Source organism: Lygodium microphyllum, chromosome 30 (assembly GCF_053477565.2).
Source record: "Lygodium microphyllum isolate KBCC chromosome 30, Lygodium_microphyllum_v1.1.10, whole genome shotgun sequence".
NCBI classification, from domain to species: domain Eukaryota; kingdom Viridiplantae; phylum Streptophyta; class Polypodiopsida; order Schizaeales; family Lygodiaceae; genus Lygodium; species Lygodium microphyllum.
Window position 1 is genome coordinate 28,341,615 of NC_141164.1, and position 17,092 is coordinate 28,358,706.

General features: G+C 43.6%; 1 protein-coding gene across 2 annotated transcripts in view; it reads left to right on the plus strand.

The window, feature by feature from the left end:
* The first annotated feature begins 675 nt into the window (after positions 1–675).
* CIP111 (Cam interacting protein 111) overlaps positions 676–17,092 on the plus strand; it is a 52,733-nt gene continuing 36,316 nt past the window's right edge. Inside the window, exons 1-6 of one of the 2 annotated variants that reach the window (XM_087673081.1) lie at positions 676–1,094; positions 1,355–1,522; positions 1,974–2,310; positions 2,409–2,976; positions 14,714–14,848; positions 14,989–15,065. In XM_087673081.1, coding sequence (XP_087529207.1) covers positions 798–1,094; positions 1,355–1,522; positions 1,974–2,310; positions 2,409–2,976; positions 14,714–14,848; positions 14,989–15,065 — 1,582 coding nt within the window. In that variant the 5' untranslated portion in view covers positions 676–797. The remainder of the gene's footprint in view (positions 1,095–1,354; positions 1,523–1,973; positions 2,311–2,408; positions 2,977–14,713; positions 14,849–14,988; positions 15,066–17,092) is intronic. The other variant, XM_087673082.1, reaches the window with a different exon arrangement.

The window sequence follows — 17,092 nt, forward strand, 5'->3', positions numbered from 1 at the left end:
GCTAAGTGGAAGAAGTCTTTCCTGCTCACAAAAATGGTTACCTAGAGGAAGAGGGTGTGTAGAGTTTGGAGAGTCACTAGCTCGTATAAGTTGAATACACTTCTTTGGCACCTCACCATCAACAAGCTTCTAGTTAGAGCCAAGGTGTCAAGGATTATCCAAGTTCCCCCTTGGTGTGTTTGGTGTAGAAGCTAGGAAGAGATGTAAGACACCTCTTTTGGGATTACCCTCAATCAAAGCTTGTTTGGAGGAAGATTAAACATTGGTTAAGAGAGGCTAACCTAAATGGTTTGCTCTTTATGAGAAGTGCTCACTTCGACGATTGTTATGGCTTGGATGAAACAACAACCAAACTTTGGAATGTACTTATAGCTTTGGCCATCAAGCACATTTGGTTTAGTACAATTTTGGGCATGTTCAAAAACAAAACTCTTTCATCTCCTGCTACTGATAGGATTAGTCTTCTCAAGCCATTACGACTCTATATGATAAGAAAAATGAAAAAATAACAATGGATATTTACACTTTTTATAAAGAAGTTGGGGCATTGCCCCTAAATCAGTCATCTTGTGGCATTTGATATGTTGTAAACTCATTTAAAAAAATTCAGCTAGGGTACGTAAAATAGAGGAAAAGAGTTTCTTTACCCATATGGGAAAATGCCTACATTTCTCCCACATTTGCAGCATAAGACCTCACGGTGCTTTAGAGTCTAACTCTCTATGTACCTTGTTTCAAGGTTTTGACATTTGTTCCCGCATCAGTCACAGAGGTTTAAGGAAGAAGCAACCATAGCCATGCCGACGAGTAGCGCGTCGAAGGCCAGGCGACGAGCGAGCGCCGGGCGCGGGAGAGCGTCCAAAGAGTCTGTCGTCGAAGGGGAATCCTCCTCAGTAGTCACTCCCGATCGGCCGCCTACTCCTGCCCCTCCTCCCCCTGCATTCTCGCCCCTCGCTCGTGGGCTCCTCTCTCGGCGCCCCCTCCTCTGCCCAGTCTTCGAAGTGGATCCTCGTGACGGCGACTTTAATTCCACCCTGTGGATGCCCGAAGCTCTCATGCTGTCCGCCTCGTTTTCTGCCTCCCAAATCGTCAGCGTAAGCTTAAAATTTTCTCATTCGCTTCGCAATTTTTGATTTATTCAAGTAGAATTTATCGTCCTTTGCTGCAGCAATTTATACGCTTCCGTCTCCTCATTCGCTCACCATATTCAATCTAACAGAGTAGAGTTTATGCCTGGAAATCCTTTGGAGCTCCAATTTCCTCTTTCCCGTAGCAAATTTAATCCATACAAGCAGAGTTTGCGCCGTTGCCGCAGCAACTTTCAACAGTGTTTTTTCTCTCTTTCCAAATGTAGGTCTCTGTGCCACTCCTTTCCACCTCTTCCTCCCCTTCTCCAGAGATCCCTCAAGTACAGTCACTGGAATGGCTATGCAGCAAGCGTTGTCTGTTTGAATCGCCCGAGAACATCACGCATGAGGCTGGCAGCTTTTTTGTGATCGCAGTTGTGTGGCCTTGCCGCAAGGTATTGGTTTTTCTCCTTTATATGAACCTATCATGCAGGAGAACTGTCCTCAACAACCAAGGTATCGGTTAAGGTATTTTCCAGGCCTTACGATGAATGTATTGTGAATAAGAAATCTGTTGAACAAGCGAGGCTAGCGTGTTACCACCCCCTGACTTGGTAATTTCGATTTTGGCACCCTTTGCTTCCATGTAATGCTTAGATTCACGTCAAATGTAGCTCCGCCCAATTATGTCACATCATCTTATCTGATGTATATCAGCTGTTCTAACATGAAGTTTAATACTGCTTTTCTTAATGTCATGTTGTACCCTAGTTGTGTGCAGAAAAGTTTGGAACTGTTGCTGCATAACTAATCTCTGGTGGCATCTTTTATTGTGCAGTATGCTTCCATATTCAATTTCTGTGTTCCAGCAACTGCATCATCTTATGTTGCTACTTTTTCCTGCAGCTTAAAGATGGGATAAGGTTATCAAGACAGCTTGCTTATGCTTTAGGATTTCCAGAGACAGGGTCACACGTATATGTAAGTCCTATAACTTTCGAGGAAGGAAAGCATCATCTTGGGCACCCAAGGCTCTTGAGCAGTGCATTGGAGGAAGTGAGTGCACTTGACTGCCAGGAACTTGTCCTTAAGTGCTACCCATTTGAGATGTGTAATTTGTCTGATGTTAAACTTGGGTCTTCTTCTGGAGTTCAAAGAACACCTGAACATCACCTGCAAAGCACACTTGAAAGTAGTTTTTCAACCTCAGGAAGAGGCTGTGAATCACCTATTTCACCCAATGGTAAGTGGTTTGGTTGGGGGTTGTGTACAAGAGGTAATGCTTGATTTATTCTTCAAAAGGAACAAAAAGAGAATCTTGCATATTGTGTTTCAGGACAGCCCCAAGAGAGAGAGGCAAGGCTGTTGAAAAAGGGGAATATGGACATTTAAAAGGGCCATTTACATTATCTTCTATTCTGGAAAGCGGAAGTGACAAAGTTGCAGCTTTGCTTGCAAGATTTGCTAATCGACTGCTTCATGGCCGATACTTGCTTAAAAGAAACTTTGTTTCCATTCCAGTATGTGGACAAACATGCATTTTCCAAGTTCTTGATGCCAAGAGTTCCTCAGAGAAGGAACTTAGAGAATCAGGTAAAGAGGTTTTATCAGACTTGGGAGACTGCATGCCAACTGTATTATCTGCCCAGAAACCCAGGGCATACATCGTCGGGAGCAAGACACAGATTCAACTAGTAACTTCTGACAGTGAGTTCACCCAGTTATCTCGGAATGAAGCTGCTGGTGGAAGAAGGAATGAAGAAGGTCCTGGACATGCAGAGAGACCTGGATATCCAGGAGTATCATTAGAAATGCTGGAATTTTCTGGATTAGGGGGTCTTTCCAAAGAAATTGGAACTCTTAAGGAAATCATCAAGCTTTCACTTCTTCAGCCAGAGTGTTTGATCAGGTATTTCTCATTGAGAAATGCATCTCTTTCCATCTTTCGTTAGCCAGCTTGTGGTATAGCTAGGGAACTTTTTGGTTGCTTATGACATTGTATAATCGATGTAAGAAATGTCGAAGTACACTGCAGCTTTGTCTGTAGTCTCATGGGAATGTAATGGTGTACGTGTATTAGAAAGATGAGTGATAAACCCTAAGTATGAGTGACCAAAAGGATAAGGAACTACATCCCCTTGTTCCAAGTGATACACCTTTGCCATTTTGTTAGCCTTGATATATCTCTAAATGGTTGGGTGATTAATGGGCTATTAACTAAATTTTGCATAACTCTATATTTGCTGTATATAGTCCCTCATTCTCATGTTCAAAGCTATAGGTGTTCAAGAAAACATTTGACATACATGGAGCAAACAAGAGTAAGTTCAGCTTTAAATATTCTGAAAATAGCCACCTGTTATTATGCAAAGCATTACCCAAAGGGGTCCCCTAGTGGAACTTCGTGCTATAGAGAGACAAGTTTGATGCTTTGAGAGAAACCATATAAATTGTCACAAGCATGTGAACTCACTCTTTGATTTGGGCATGATGGACAATGTAGGACATGGGTAGGACCTTGAAATGCCAAAGTTTAGAATGTAGCACTTTATTTGAAGGGCCAAAAGAGTGGTTAGAACCTTATCATGAAAGTTTGGGTCAATGTTTGCATAACCCAATGATAAGTAATGTATGGGTTCCCCTTTGAAATATGGGGTGGCCCATTTTATAAGTAATTGAAAAATCAGAGGGGGATTTTTGTGGAGCAACATAGAGTAGGTGGCAGCATTGGGCTGGCTATGTGCAGCCATTTCTTTGCTTGGAAGAGGTGTGAGAGTGTGCAATGGAAAGAGGAAAGTGAACATTGTAATGGAGAGAGAAGGAACAATGTGATTGCAATTGCTAAAGGTACAAGGCTACAACAGTCACCCCACCATGCAGCCTTATGCATCAGCATGGGTGCCAAATGGTAGCAAGGGAATGAGAGAATGAGGAGAGTTGGCTAATCACGAAGAATCAATGATGGACAATGAGAGTGGGAGGGTAGGTTGCCTATATATAGGCAAAATTGGTAAAACCCTAATTAAAGAAATGCACTAATGTGCCCTTGATCTTAAGTATCTAAAATATATAAAATGACAGACAAATACTATGTGAGAGCTCCTAATGTCCTAATCTAACACAGACTAAGGTTCACAAGTAGAAGATGACGACATAAGACACACATGACTGCTAACACCCCCTCTCAGAACCTGGATGTGGTGAAAGGCCAAAGGAGATGTGGCAGGATGAGTGCCAATGCCGATGAAGTCCATTGATGAACAATGCTAACCAAGGAGGAAGACCCCCTCTCCATACAAAAATCCAATCAAATGGAAGGCCACCAAAGGGCAAGGGAAATGAGGAGGCCTTGAATGGATTACTCCAAAAAACTCCAGTTGGGGATGGGTGAGCCAAGCCTCTAATCCAACTATGAAACCATTTCGAGGAATTATTGAAGGTGCCTTAAGCTGCATAGAAACAATAGGGACCAAGGGCCAAGTGGCTGGGAATGGTGGCTTGATGACGAAGAAAAAAGGCAAGCCCCTTATGAAACACAGAGGGTTAGGAAATCCACAACTGCATCACCAATAATATCACCCCCCTTGGAAAGGGATGGGAGGTATGAGGGAACCACTAGAGGAGATAGTGGGGGATGGAATGAAACTTTGGGATGAATCATGTACGATTGGGAATGGGTGCGGCAATAGAAAGCTGTCTTGAAGGGTCTTGCCCAAGGAAAGGGGAATGGAGCATAGATAGCCCACTCTCCTGCCAACTTGTCATAAAAGTGGCTCTTGTAGAAGAATCCTCAACAAAGACGGTTGGCTTGGCGAGGACAATGTGGCTCTTGAATTGAGGAAGGCCAAAAACTGAGAGGAGAGAATAGAGCTCCAGGGACGGTCAGACAAGACGCAAGGTCCCAACACCACTAATAGGCATTGAAGAAATATCATCAGCAATGAATATATCCTCTGATAGATGATGATCTTGCAACAAATCACCTCGGGGAGTCATATGACTCGATGCACCACTTTTCAATGAGCCAAGGTTGCTTAGGAGACAAGACAGTGGAAGAAGGCTCCTCCACCCAATAAATGTCAAGAAACATTGACTCCATGGTAATAGTAGGTGAGGGAGTAGAGGTAGATGAAGGCTCCATTGTAGATCCACCCTTCGCTCTTGGATGAAGGTGATGGTATATGCTCCAACACTTCTCCTCGGGGTGCAAGGTCTTTCCACAATGAGGACACGTGGGATATCTTCTCGCTTCCCCACAAAATCTATATTAGAGTTAGAAGATGACTTCAACTCCTTCCTCTTTCCTTTCTTTTGCTTGGCTTGTTTTGTACCTCGAGATAAAGCTGCATAAGCATGGCCATGTGCATGGGCTCCGCAAGAATCAGTCTTGCTGTGGTGTGCATCCTGCTCAAGCATAATGGGACTAGCTCCTTCCAAGTGAGTCTCCTAGGTATGAGAAGTAAGAAGATTGGTGTAGAATACATCATTTGTTAGTGACGAAAGATGTGAGAGAAGTATCACATCTAGGTCCGTCGAAGAAATGTCCGTACCAAGGGATGCAAGCTCATCTTGTAGCTCCTCCATCTTGTGGATGTGATCCCTAATCATAGGGGAATCTGCGATAGATGATTGTTGTAGCTTCAACTTAAGAGATAATCGACACCCAAATGTATGGATCTGGAAGAGAGATGCCAATCTTTGCCAAACCTCTAGAGCAGTGCGGATACGTCTAACCTGCACAAGCACAGAATTGTATAACTCAAAAAGAGAGAAGAGCAGGCTTTGGCATTCAACCGGTCCCATAAAGTCATTGAATCCACGGTTACACCATCATGAGTTCAGAGTATTTATGGTTTTGGGAATATGGACAATAACAAAATCCCAAAGGTCATGGTCGTGGAGGAGGTACTCCATGTGGCATGATTGTAGAGGGTTTGTCCCATCCAGCTTGTCGGATGTGGGAAGAGAGGGTAGGATTGGCACCTGCTTGTGAGATGCCATCAATGCCCATTGGGGATTGAAAACCTCAAAAGAATACAGTGGGAAACAGAGATAGGATGGTGCTTAGTGTGAATCATTTGAATTACACGATCCCCCAATAGCATACACGTTGGCCATAGGAGTGTCAAGAAACGACTGAGCAACCAGAGAGAGTATAGGGTTTGCAAGAAGGAACCTAGAGTGTGTATGGCAAATATTGAGAGGAGAAAAGAAGAGAAACTCAGATGAATGAATGAAATAATAAAGTGAATCTCATACAAGGGTGTTGTAGCACTAAGGATGCCTTGGAGCAAGGAGACTATCGAAGAAGCCTCTGAATCTACAAACATAGGGATGAAGTGATGTTGCTTGGTGCAAGGAGATTGCTGTCGAAGAGGAGCCTCTGAATCTGCAATGTAGGGATGATGATTGGTGATGCCAGGAGTAGGAAGATTGCCGTTGAAGGGTGAGGCTGTTGAGTTTGCAAACGCATGCCTGAAGAGTGACGCGAGCTACTGGGGATTGACGTTGGAGAAGATGTAAGAGCCAGAAATTGATAATGCAAATGTAGCAGTGTCTGAAGATGGAAGTGCCAACTGGAAGAGTGACACTTGATGGCTCGAAAGTGGCAAGGAACCAAAACACAAATGTTTGGAGGGTGTGAGGTGCCAAACGTAAGAGAGAACAACTCAAATGTTGACACTTGCTAGAGATGAAGTCGTTAGTTGTGTAGAAGACACCAGATGCAGCAAACACAAATGGATAGAGCCTCCTGACTGGCAAATGCAATGGATAGGCCGAAAATTTGATGCTTGGATGATGATGGTGGATCCTAGGTGGAGGAGGAAGACAGAAGATGTCAAACACAAGAAATCCACCCTTAGGATGTTGTCGCCATGATGAAAGGATGGTTGCTAACTGGAGAGGAAGAAGCCACTGTGAGAGTGCGCTGCAGAAGAGGGAATACGAACACGGAGGGAGAGAGAGAGAGAGAGCAGAAAATAAGGAAGAGAAATCTGCACTGATCAGTCCCTGCACGCAGCCCAAAGCCTCAGTGAGGGCACCAGATCAGGCTGATGATGATGGCAGCACCACCACGGGAGAGGAGGAGTGTCGGAAGCCGCAAGAAGACAAGTGATCAAGTGGGGAGGGGGGCTGCCTATAAATAGGCAAAAGGACAAACCCTAACCCTAACCCTAAAATGGGCGCAAACCCTAAAAATGGCCTAAAATGGGCGCCCCACAACAGTGACCAAAAAGTGGCCTGGCAGCCAGTGGCTGCCCACTAAAAGAGGCCAAAAAGAAATACACATCCTAAGACAGCCAGTCGAGAGTGACTAGCCTCCCCCATCATAACACATGACAGACATGTCAGAGCTCCTAATGTCCTCGTCTGACTCAGACTGAGGCTCACAGGCAGGAGATGACAAGGCATGACAAACATGACTGCTAACAGCCACTGCCACCATGAATGCAAACCAAGGAAGTTGGAGATTGGTGCCTAGAAATAGGGATGGAGACAGTGGAGAGAGAGGAGAGAGATGATGGGGACTCACGAAGTGAGTGAAAGTAGTTGAAGAATGAATGGGAGGTGTTGTATATATAGGCATGAACAGCCTCAAGTCTTGTCCATTGAAGTCTCTCGTACAGTGCTGCGACGTTCTCAGAAGACCCTAGAAATTCTTTTTGGGTATGGAAATTGAAACCAAAAGTGGGAATGAAGAAGGGAAATTGTGTGGAATGATGCAGTGTCTCAACAAGGTGTCCTTCAATAATTACTTGCAAGAAAATAAAGAAGATGCTGCCGCTGGGATGTTCTCCATTGTACAAGATCCGTCAATTTGTGAGTCAACAAAAGATGTATTTGTGATGGCGAGTATTTGAGGTGAGAGAGATTGCTGCCTAGTTGAATGGCCCCCCAGCCTGTTTGAAGGTGCTTGGGTGTAAGAATAGCGTGACCCAGCTTGTACGATGACAAACGCAGGGGTTGCAACACGTATGGATGGCACATGGCTGGTTTTGTTGTAGATAGCATGCTTCTCCTCAAGATCTTTGGCTCCCACATGGCTCGGATACCATGTGAGAGTGCAACAAAAAGAGGAAAGTGAACACGGAGAGGAGACAAAGAAAATGCAAGAGAGAGAAGAAACAATGTGATTGCTATGGTTCAAGGTACAAGGCTGCAATAGTCAGCCCCGACACGTAGCTCTACGTGTTAGTGCGGGTGGTAGATGGCAAAAGGGGGATGAGAGAATGAGGAGGGCTGGCTGATCACAAAGGATCAATGATGGATAATGAGAGTGGGAGGATAAGTCACCTATGTATCGGCAAAAAGTGGCAAAACCCTAAATAGGGCAAAAAGTGCCCAAAAAGAAATGCACTAATGTGCCCTATATCTAAAGTGTCTAAAACAACATAAAATGACATACAAGTGTTGCGTGCTAAGAAATGCACTTAGCCACTTAAACATCCCCAAAACATGCTTATTTTAGGCTTATTTTAGCCAAAATCCTAAAATGGGGAGCGGATCGAGAGAGTTAAATGGGAGAGGATCTAGAACCCTAATTTTCTATAGATAGGCAACTAGCCCTCCATTCTTCTCTAATCTCGTTTTTGCAGATTTCAAGTGTTTCAACTTGCTGCCCACACCTCGTTTGCGGAGGATATCTCAGCCGAAGCTGTCCATTGTTGTCTCCATTAGTTGGTACTTGATTTTCAGCCCTCTTCGCGCAGTTCGGAGCTGATTTTAGCCAGGCGACTGCTGTTCCCGTGCAGACCTGCTGCCATATAGCCTGCCACGTCATCACAGTCCTGTTGCCTGCGTTTTTAGTATTTCTCTCACCTATTGCCTACGTTTTTAGTCTTTCTCTCTCTCCTGTAGGCTGTCTTGCTTGCGTTTTTAGTCTTTTTCTCACCTGCTGCCTACGTTTTTAGTCTTTCTCTCTCTTGCAGACTGTCAAGCCTACGTTTTTAGTTTTTCTTTTACTTATTGCCTACGTTTTTAGTCTTTTTCTCTCCTTACTATTGTCTGTATCTGATCCAGCTTCTCTGATGTTTGCGTTTTGTCTTTCTCTCTCCTCACTGTTGTGTGCATGAGATCCAGCTTCTCACTGTTGCGTTTGCTGGTGTTCGACATTCGGAGGTTGCCTTGCTGCGATTCGAGATCCGTTCAGAGTACAACATACTCTACAGCTCATTACCCCTGCCCTGATCCTTGAGATACAAGAGTTCGAGGTTCAGTATTTATTGACTACATAGTGTGTTTGCTGTTTAAGCATCGTATTATTTAGTAGTTATATCACTTCATTTATTCACTATGTTCATTGTTTCTTGGTTAACCCTAACTCTAATTGTGTTCTTTTATCAGTCTGTGCTTTGTCGTACTGTTTCTGCTTATGTTTCTATGTTAGGGCATTTCTTTATATGGTATCAGAGTCTGGTACTCTCTGAGAAACCTAGGCCTTTGATCTGAAAGCTCTACACAAGAAGCAAAAACTACAGTATGTTCAAATGACTTCGAACACAACAGCGATTGTCTTCAAAACCAACTATGCCGAGAATCGAGCGGGAGTGGGCCGATCAGCTTGCTCCACAAAGTTTCGACATGGTGGAAGACACTTTTGATTACATGGAATAAAAGCTACGCAAGCTGACCTCTGAACAATACAAATTGATCATAGCTTATAGACGAAAGAAGATTGAGAAGCTCGATTGAAGGATTGCCCTTCAAGAAAAGCTTCTAAATGAAGGTATGCATAAATTTCTCTCTTCAAATGTTGCATGTAAATCTGATGATGTTGCAGGGCCGTCGAGACCTCCATTAGGGATGGTTTCCCCTCTTGGAGAACAAGACTCGGAGTATGTTTCTTTCTTTTATCCTCTTCCGTCCACTCTGGTGCAAGGTACTTTAGATTCGTCTTTTGTTCCTTCTTCTTTTACCTCTTCTGCTTTGCAATATTATCGTAGAGATCATGTGGAAGAAAGAGTCCAGTCTGTTGACTACAGAAAAGGTTCTCTTGAGGACCAATTCTTGCATGTTAACACACATTGTGGGGATTATAAGAGAAAGCCAGGTATCTCTTCTTCTACCCTTTTTTCTTTTCCATCTACTCCACAAAACCAAAATGAATTTGGTGTTTCTTTTTCTTCATTGTATGGTGCATCATCATCTTTACATTTTCATTTCCAATCATTAAATGATAAAAATGATCAAAATACAACTGCATCTCATACACCTCATTTTCAAAACCCACCCATTGTACCACATTCATCCGTTGCTTCTCCACTTCCTTTCACACCATTCACTTTTTCATTTCAGACACCTTATGTCGCATCACACATCACACTGGGGGGTTAGGGAAACATAGGCACATCCTCTAGGACCTCATCCTTACCTCCGGCGGGTGGTGTTCCATTTACTTCATGTACACTTTCGGGATCATTGCAGCCTGGGTATCCCCCCTAGTCTCTCCCGAGTATGGATCAGTTGACTCCACAATTTGCCTCCATGGCTTTACCTAGTGGATCTTTTGGTCATACTGTTGTGCCCCGACCTCACTTTGGACAGGGTTTCCGCGTCCCAGTGCCTCCATCTACACTGGCACCTTATGGAAACATTCATGTTCCAGTGTCTCCACCTCAATCGGCACTCATTGGATACTCACAACCTACTTCTACCTACCCATCTTTTCCCTCTTCTACTCCTTCTTATTAGACACATTCACCTCCACCATCTTATCCTCCAAAATCTTCTCCCTCACATTCATCTTACCCTACCTACTCAACACCTCATGGTTCTAGCTCATCTTTTGCCAAGCATGCATTTAATGACAAGACTTGTTTTAATGGGTCAAACTTTACTACTTGGTCGAGCTTGATGAGACATGTCCTTGACTCCCAGAACCTATGGGATCTTGTGCAGGGGTTGGAATTCCAACCCGATCCCGCATTTGTTTCATACGAGGTTGTTCGCTCATGGAAAGCTAGGAATGCATTCGCTATTGTCGAGCTGATGCAGGGCTTAATATCTGAGTTTCATTCTCAGCTTCAGCATTTTGACTTGGCGTCAGAGCGATAGGCTTTTAATCCTGACCATGAGCTTTAGCTTTTCAAAATCACTGATCCGGATGACTTGAAAGTCAAGTTGGCTGAGGATCGGCGTCTCTTTGCTGAATTTTCCACTACGGGGACTCCTAACTCTGACGATCAGATCACATTGTTTCTAAATAAACTCCCCAGGAAATACCTTAATTTTGTGGAAGGCATAGTTTCAAAACCTACCATGCCTACATTCTATGAATTTGAGTGTTAGCTGTTGCGTTACACGGTTGTTCGATCGTTTCATATGAATTCCTCTTCAGAGGGGGCTCTTATTACTCATTCTCAGAAAGGGCAACAAGGGAAGGGAAAACAAAACCAAATCTCCACTTAAAATCAAAAATCAAAATCAAAATCCATCCGGAAAATCACAAGAAACATCCCAATCTCTCAAACTTGGGTGGCAGAATGTACCTAAGAAGAATAGGTATTGTCAACATTGTCAAAAGGCTGGTCATTTTGATGACGAGTATTGACCAAAGACAAGAGGCACAACACCAAAACCTAAGTCTTGGACTCCTGCCCCTCAATTGGGCAACCCCCAGCAAGAAAGGCAGGGTGATGGCAAGGGGCAGTTTAAAGGTCAGAGTCGTCCTGTCACCGCTCAGCCATCTCAGTCGACAATGTTTTCAACTCCAGAGGGCTTGTCTGATTGGTTTGCAGAGGCCCACATCGTCTCCATAGAGACATCAGATGCGAGTCTTGGTCACATCTGTGAGTTGCCTCCTGATGAGGTTACCGCAGAGGCCCAGTTGTCACAGCCGAGCACTTCAGCTCTTGTTTGGATTGTGGACAGTGAAGCTACACATCATATTACTCCTATAGCGGACATTTTCCGTTCTCAAGCCCCTGCAAGCGGACCGGTCCATATAGAAAACAACTCCTCGGTTAAGCTTCAGGCTCAAGGTTGCGTTAGTTTTGCCACTGACAAGGGTCCGGATCTGGCTATGCTGGACAATGTATATCATGTCCCTCAGCTTGGGGTGAACTTGTTATCTGTTCAGTAGCTTTGTCGGTTGGGTTGAGCGGTTCTCTTTACAGCGACCACAGTCGAGATGCTCGACTCTCAGACTGGTTTAGTGATTGCTCGCGGTGAGGCACATCCTAATGGCCTATACCACATGATTGACTTTTTGACCGAGCTGACAGCCAAGGGCTCCGTGTTCCATAGCTTCCAAGTCTTAGCCACATCTCGGGAGCCTACGAACAATGAGAATCTATGGCATTTTCGTGTAGGGCATCTTGGTTATGACTCACTTTATGAGTTGTCATGCCGTGAGCTAGTTGAGGGCCTTCTACGCTTGAAGCTAGCTCGAGATGTCTGTAAAGCTTGTCAGCTCGGGAAGCAGCACCGTATCCCATTTTCTCAGCAGACCTCACATAGAATTGAGGTGTCTCTTAGATTGCTTCATGTTGATCTTTGTGGGACGACATCCACTGCCGCCTTGAATGGCGTGCTGTACTTCTTTTTTTTGTGGATGATCGTTTGAGATACATGTGGGTGTACTTTCTCAAGCATAAGTCAGATGCTTTCATATATTTTTCTGCTTGGGTATTGTTGGTTCATAACCAAACTGGTCGTTGTGTCGGTTGCATGAGGAGTGATACTGGTGGTGAGTTCATCTCCCACGTGTTTTTCGAGTTTCTACAGAAGCATGGCATCTCTCGCCAGCTCACCTCTACTAACTCTCTCTCTTAGAATGGAGTCGTAGAGCGTAGAAATCAGACAATCATGGAAATGACACATGCAATACCTATTGCTTTGTTGTAGGAAAACTTCTTTGGTTAATTCACATTAGGTCAGATTTAGCTTACTCAATTAGCGTACTCAGTCAGTATTTCATAGCACCTAGGATGTCACATTGGATTGCATGTCTTCGTGTCCTGCATTATTTACAGTGTACTTATTCTTATGGCCTGACATATGGTTCTAGTCTATGTTTGTAGGGGTACACTGATTTTGATTGAGCAGGAGATCCTAATACCCGGCATTCCCATGGCGGCTATCTCTTTACCTTGGGCACGGCTTCCATTTCTTGGTCCAGCCGTAAGCAGCAGACGGTAGTGGCTTCCTCGGTCGAGGCTGAGTACCGGGCTCTCTTCGATGACACCATTGAGGCCATCTATTTGAGGAGTTTACTGGTGGCACTTCATTTTCCTTGTGTCTCTACCACAGTTGTCTATTGCGACAACTAGCCCGCCATTGCCCTTGCCGGCAATCCGATCATCACACCACATATGCGGCATGTGGGAGTCCACTTTCACTTTTCCCAAGAGCAGGTTGAGCTAGATACTATTCGCCTAGAGTTTGTGCCTTCATTAGATAATTTTGTAGATATTTTGACCAAAGTGGTGAACCGGCCGGTTCTTCAGTACCTGCTTCCGATCGGCTTGGGTACACCCTCCCCTATTTCTTCAACATGACGGGGAGAGGGTGCTTCCCTCTTACTTTTCCTTCCAGTTTGAGAAGGGGCGGCTTCTACTCTTGATCGTGATAGTGATGATGCTTACAGTTTTTAGACACTACATTCATTAATTCTTTTGTATTGTATTATGGACATTTGTAACTTCATGTGTACTGTCAGGATGACTTGATTGTAAAAGGGCACTTGGACAAGTGAACAATTCCTCTGCGAGGGCACTGTCCAAGTAGCACCGCTGCATAGCATATTGCATGAGCATGAAATTTTGCATCTCCCTTTGCATTACCCCATGCATTGGTATTCTATTCATGTAAACACGCATCTGTGCGCATTTATCCCTCTTCGGTCTTTTGGAGTGGTTGACTCTAGGATCCACCATATTCGTGGCATAACACATGGTAGTTCTCCTAAAAGCAGTTTTCCTATCCTTGCTTGCTTTGCTTGTCTTGCTAAGCCCACCATTATCTTTTTTGCCTTTCCATATTCACCACATGATTGGCACACACGCTTTTATCATCCTTAGGCACTTATCCTAGTCAGTGTGAGGGATTGGCTTGCTAGTTTTGTGAATGACTTGGGTTTAAAACTCTCTTTATCTTTTTCTATCTGTCACTTAATCGGCCGCTGCCCCTATATTACTCATGTATTTTCAAAACACTTAATTAAAAAAAAAAAAAAAACACACAAAACAAGTCCAATGTTGTTTCCATCCGTCTTTGTAGGACTTGGTAGGCCCTTGGGAGCCATCGAGCACTCTTTGTCCGATGCCCTAGCCTCTCTGGGGTGATCACTTGGGCTCCCTTGGTAAGATAACCATCGTCCTTGTAGTCTTGGTATGCCACTAGGTAGCCGACGTGCACCCTTTGTCCGATGCCCTAGCTACTTTGGGGTGGGATGCCTTGGGGTAAATTAAAATTTAGGTTGGCCTACTTTTCTAGCTCTATTTTGGGTCTGAGAGGGGGTGTTGTGCTAAGAAATGCACTTAGCCACTTAAACAGCCCCAAAACATGCTTATTTTAGGCTTATTTTAGCCAAAACTCTAAATTGGGGAGCGGATCGAGAGAGTTAAGTGGGAGAGGATCTAGAACCCTAATTTTCTATAAATAGGCAGCTAGTCCTTCACTCTTCTCTAATCTCGTTTTTGCAGATTTCAGGTGTTTCAGCTTGTTGCCCACGTCCAGTTCGTGGAGGACATCTCAGTCGAAGCTGTCCATTGCTGTCTCCATCAATTGGTGCCTGATTTCCAGCCCTCTTCACGCAGTTTGGAGTTGATTCCACCCAGGTGGTTGCTGTTCCTGTGCAGACTTGCTGCCGTACAGCTTGCCACGTCATCATAGTCGTGCTGCTTGCATTTTTAGTCTTTCTCTCACTTGCTACGTGCGTTTTTTTGTCTTTCTCTCTCCTTTTTGCTGTTTGTATCAGGTCTAGCTTCTCATTGCTGCGTTTGTTGGTGCTCGACATTCAGAGGCTGTCTTGTTGCGATTCGGGATTCGTTCGGAGTACGACACACTCTCTAGCTTATTACCCCTGCCTTGGTCCTTGAGATACAGGAGTTTGAGGTTCAGTATTCATTCATTGTATTATTTAGTAGTTATATCACTTCATTTATTCACTCTGTTCATTGTCTCTGAGTTATCCTAACCCTAATTGTGTTCTTTTATCAGTTTGTGCTTTGTCGTACAGCTTTTGTTTATGTTTTTGTGTTAGGGCATTTCTTTACAACAAGTACAATGTCAAAGCTCCTAATGTCCTTGTCCGACTCAGGCTGATGCTCATAGGCAAGAGATGACCACAAAAGACACACATGGCTGCTAACAAGAGACGAGAGTCTTGATCCATCATGTTCTCCATTTGATTTGCTATTTGGAGAAGCATTGTTGGATTTCTCTTTCTCTTTTATTGGCAAAGAGTTTGTTGATCAAAGCTAAATTTGAATTAAGATAAATGTTGGTTAGGGTAGGTAAGAGTTTATTCATATTGAACTAGTGCTTGCATGTGGATTTTCAACGTTGTTTGGACATGTTTCTCACCCTTGTGGCACTCTAAATGTAGAGCTTGTTCTTCCCAACCTTTCTCTTGACTAGATGCTATCAAGGCAGATTAGAGTTGATTTAGGGTAGGGTTGGCACTTTGAGTAGGCGGACACTTATAGTAGGGTGAGGCAGTGCCTACCACTGGACTAACATAACTTGTTACAAAATTTTGCCTTTGACACCCATTGACTTCTTAGGGTTCTTGGCTTGTCATTGTGAAATAATTAACTTGCATATCACATGTGCACCTCATATTTGCACATTGGATTAACAACTAACTCAAATGCTAAGCAAAGCTTCAAAAATTCCCATCTTGGTGACATTAGACCATAGGCGAGCCCCTTGGGAGCTCTGCTATGAACAACATTGAGCATGCCATGTTCATCATAGTTCAGTTTCTACCACACACTGCAACTCTCTTTTGAGAGGAGAGTTGATAGAGGTTAGTTGGTGTTGGATGTCATGCTTTTGAAAAAACTTAGAAAACTCGTGGAAGATAAACTCACCGCCATTGTCACTCCTCAATGCCCCAATACATGCACCTAATTGATTTTGCACTAATCATACCCATGTGAAGAAATATGAGAAGACTTCAGATTTGACTTGTAGGAGTATATGGACATATATCTCCAAAAGTCATCTATTAGTAGAAAAAAGTATAATGCTCCAATTAAGATAGTAGTGGATGTTGGTTTGCTAAGATCAATATAAATAAACCAAAGGGACACTTGAGCTCTATGAGTGGTTTGTTGAGGGTATGGTGTGTGACGATGTTTCTCCATCTAACGTGGTTTATAAACATCCTTTGATAGTTTTAGTCATGGAGGGCATTCAACCATCTAACAACATGATAGCTTGTAAAGAGAGTTAAACCCAAGGTATCCTAAGCGAAATTGCCAAAGGCGTTTCTCATTCATAGGATTCTTGGTAATAGCCAGGCTATGCGCTTTATGGAATTGGAAGCCTTCAGCTCTAGGCTAGAGAGAAATTGGTCATTTGATATAGGGCGCTAGATTGTACCTCACTATGAGCAATTACTAAACTAGTCTTCCTATCAAGAACCTCAACTATGATTGTTGTAAAGAAAATTGTGAAGACATGCTAGGGTTTGCATACAAAAAACATAGAATGTATGAACATGACTAATACACAATAAATTAGACAGTAATGCAATAAACACAAGCCCAAAATGCAAAATGCAAAAACACAAACACAAACAGAGAAGAAAGAGAACGTTGAAGTGAATGAATCAATGCTATAAATGAATGAGAGAATATATAGGATGCTCAAGGGCAGAGCTGTCCATTTGTCGATAGCTCTCATGGGAGCGGGCTGAAGAAGGTGTTGATGTTTGTTCTCCATCGACGACAGATCCTGAGTGCAGTAACCACCAGTTGGAGAAGAGGTTGATGAAGAAAAGTGCTAAAAACACACAAATGACTGGTTGAAGATGATGGCAGCTGATCATCGACAACAGTTGGAGGTTGGGTGAT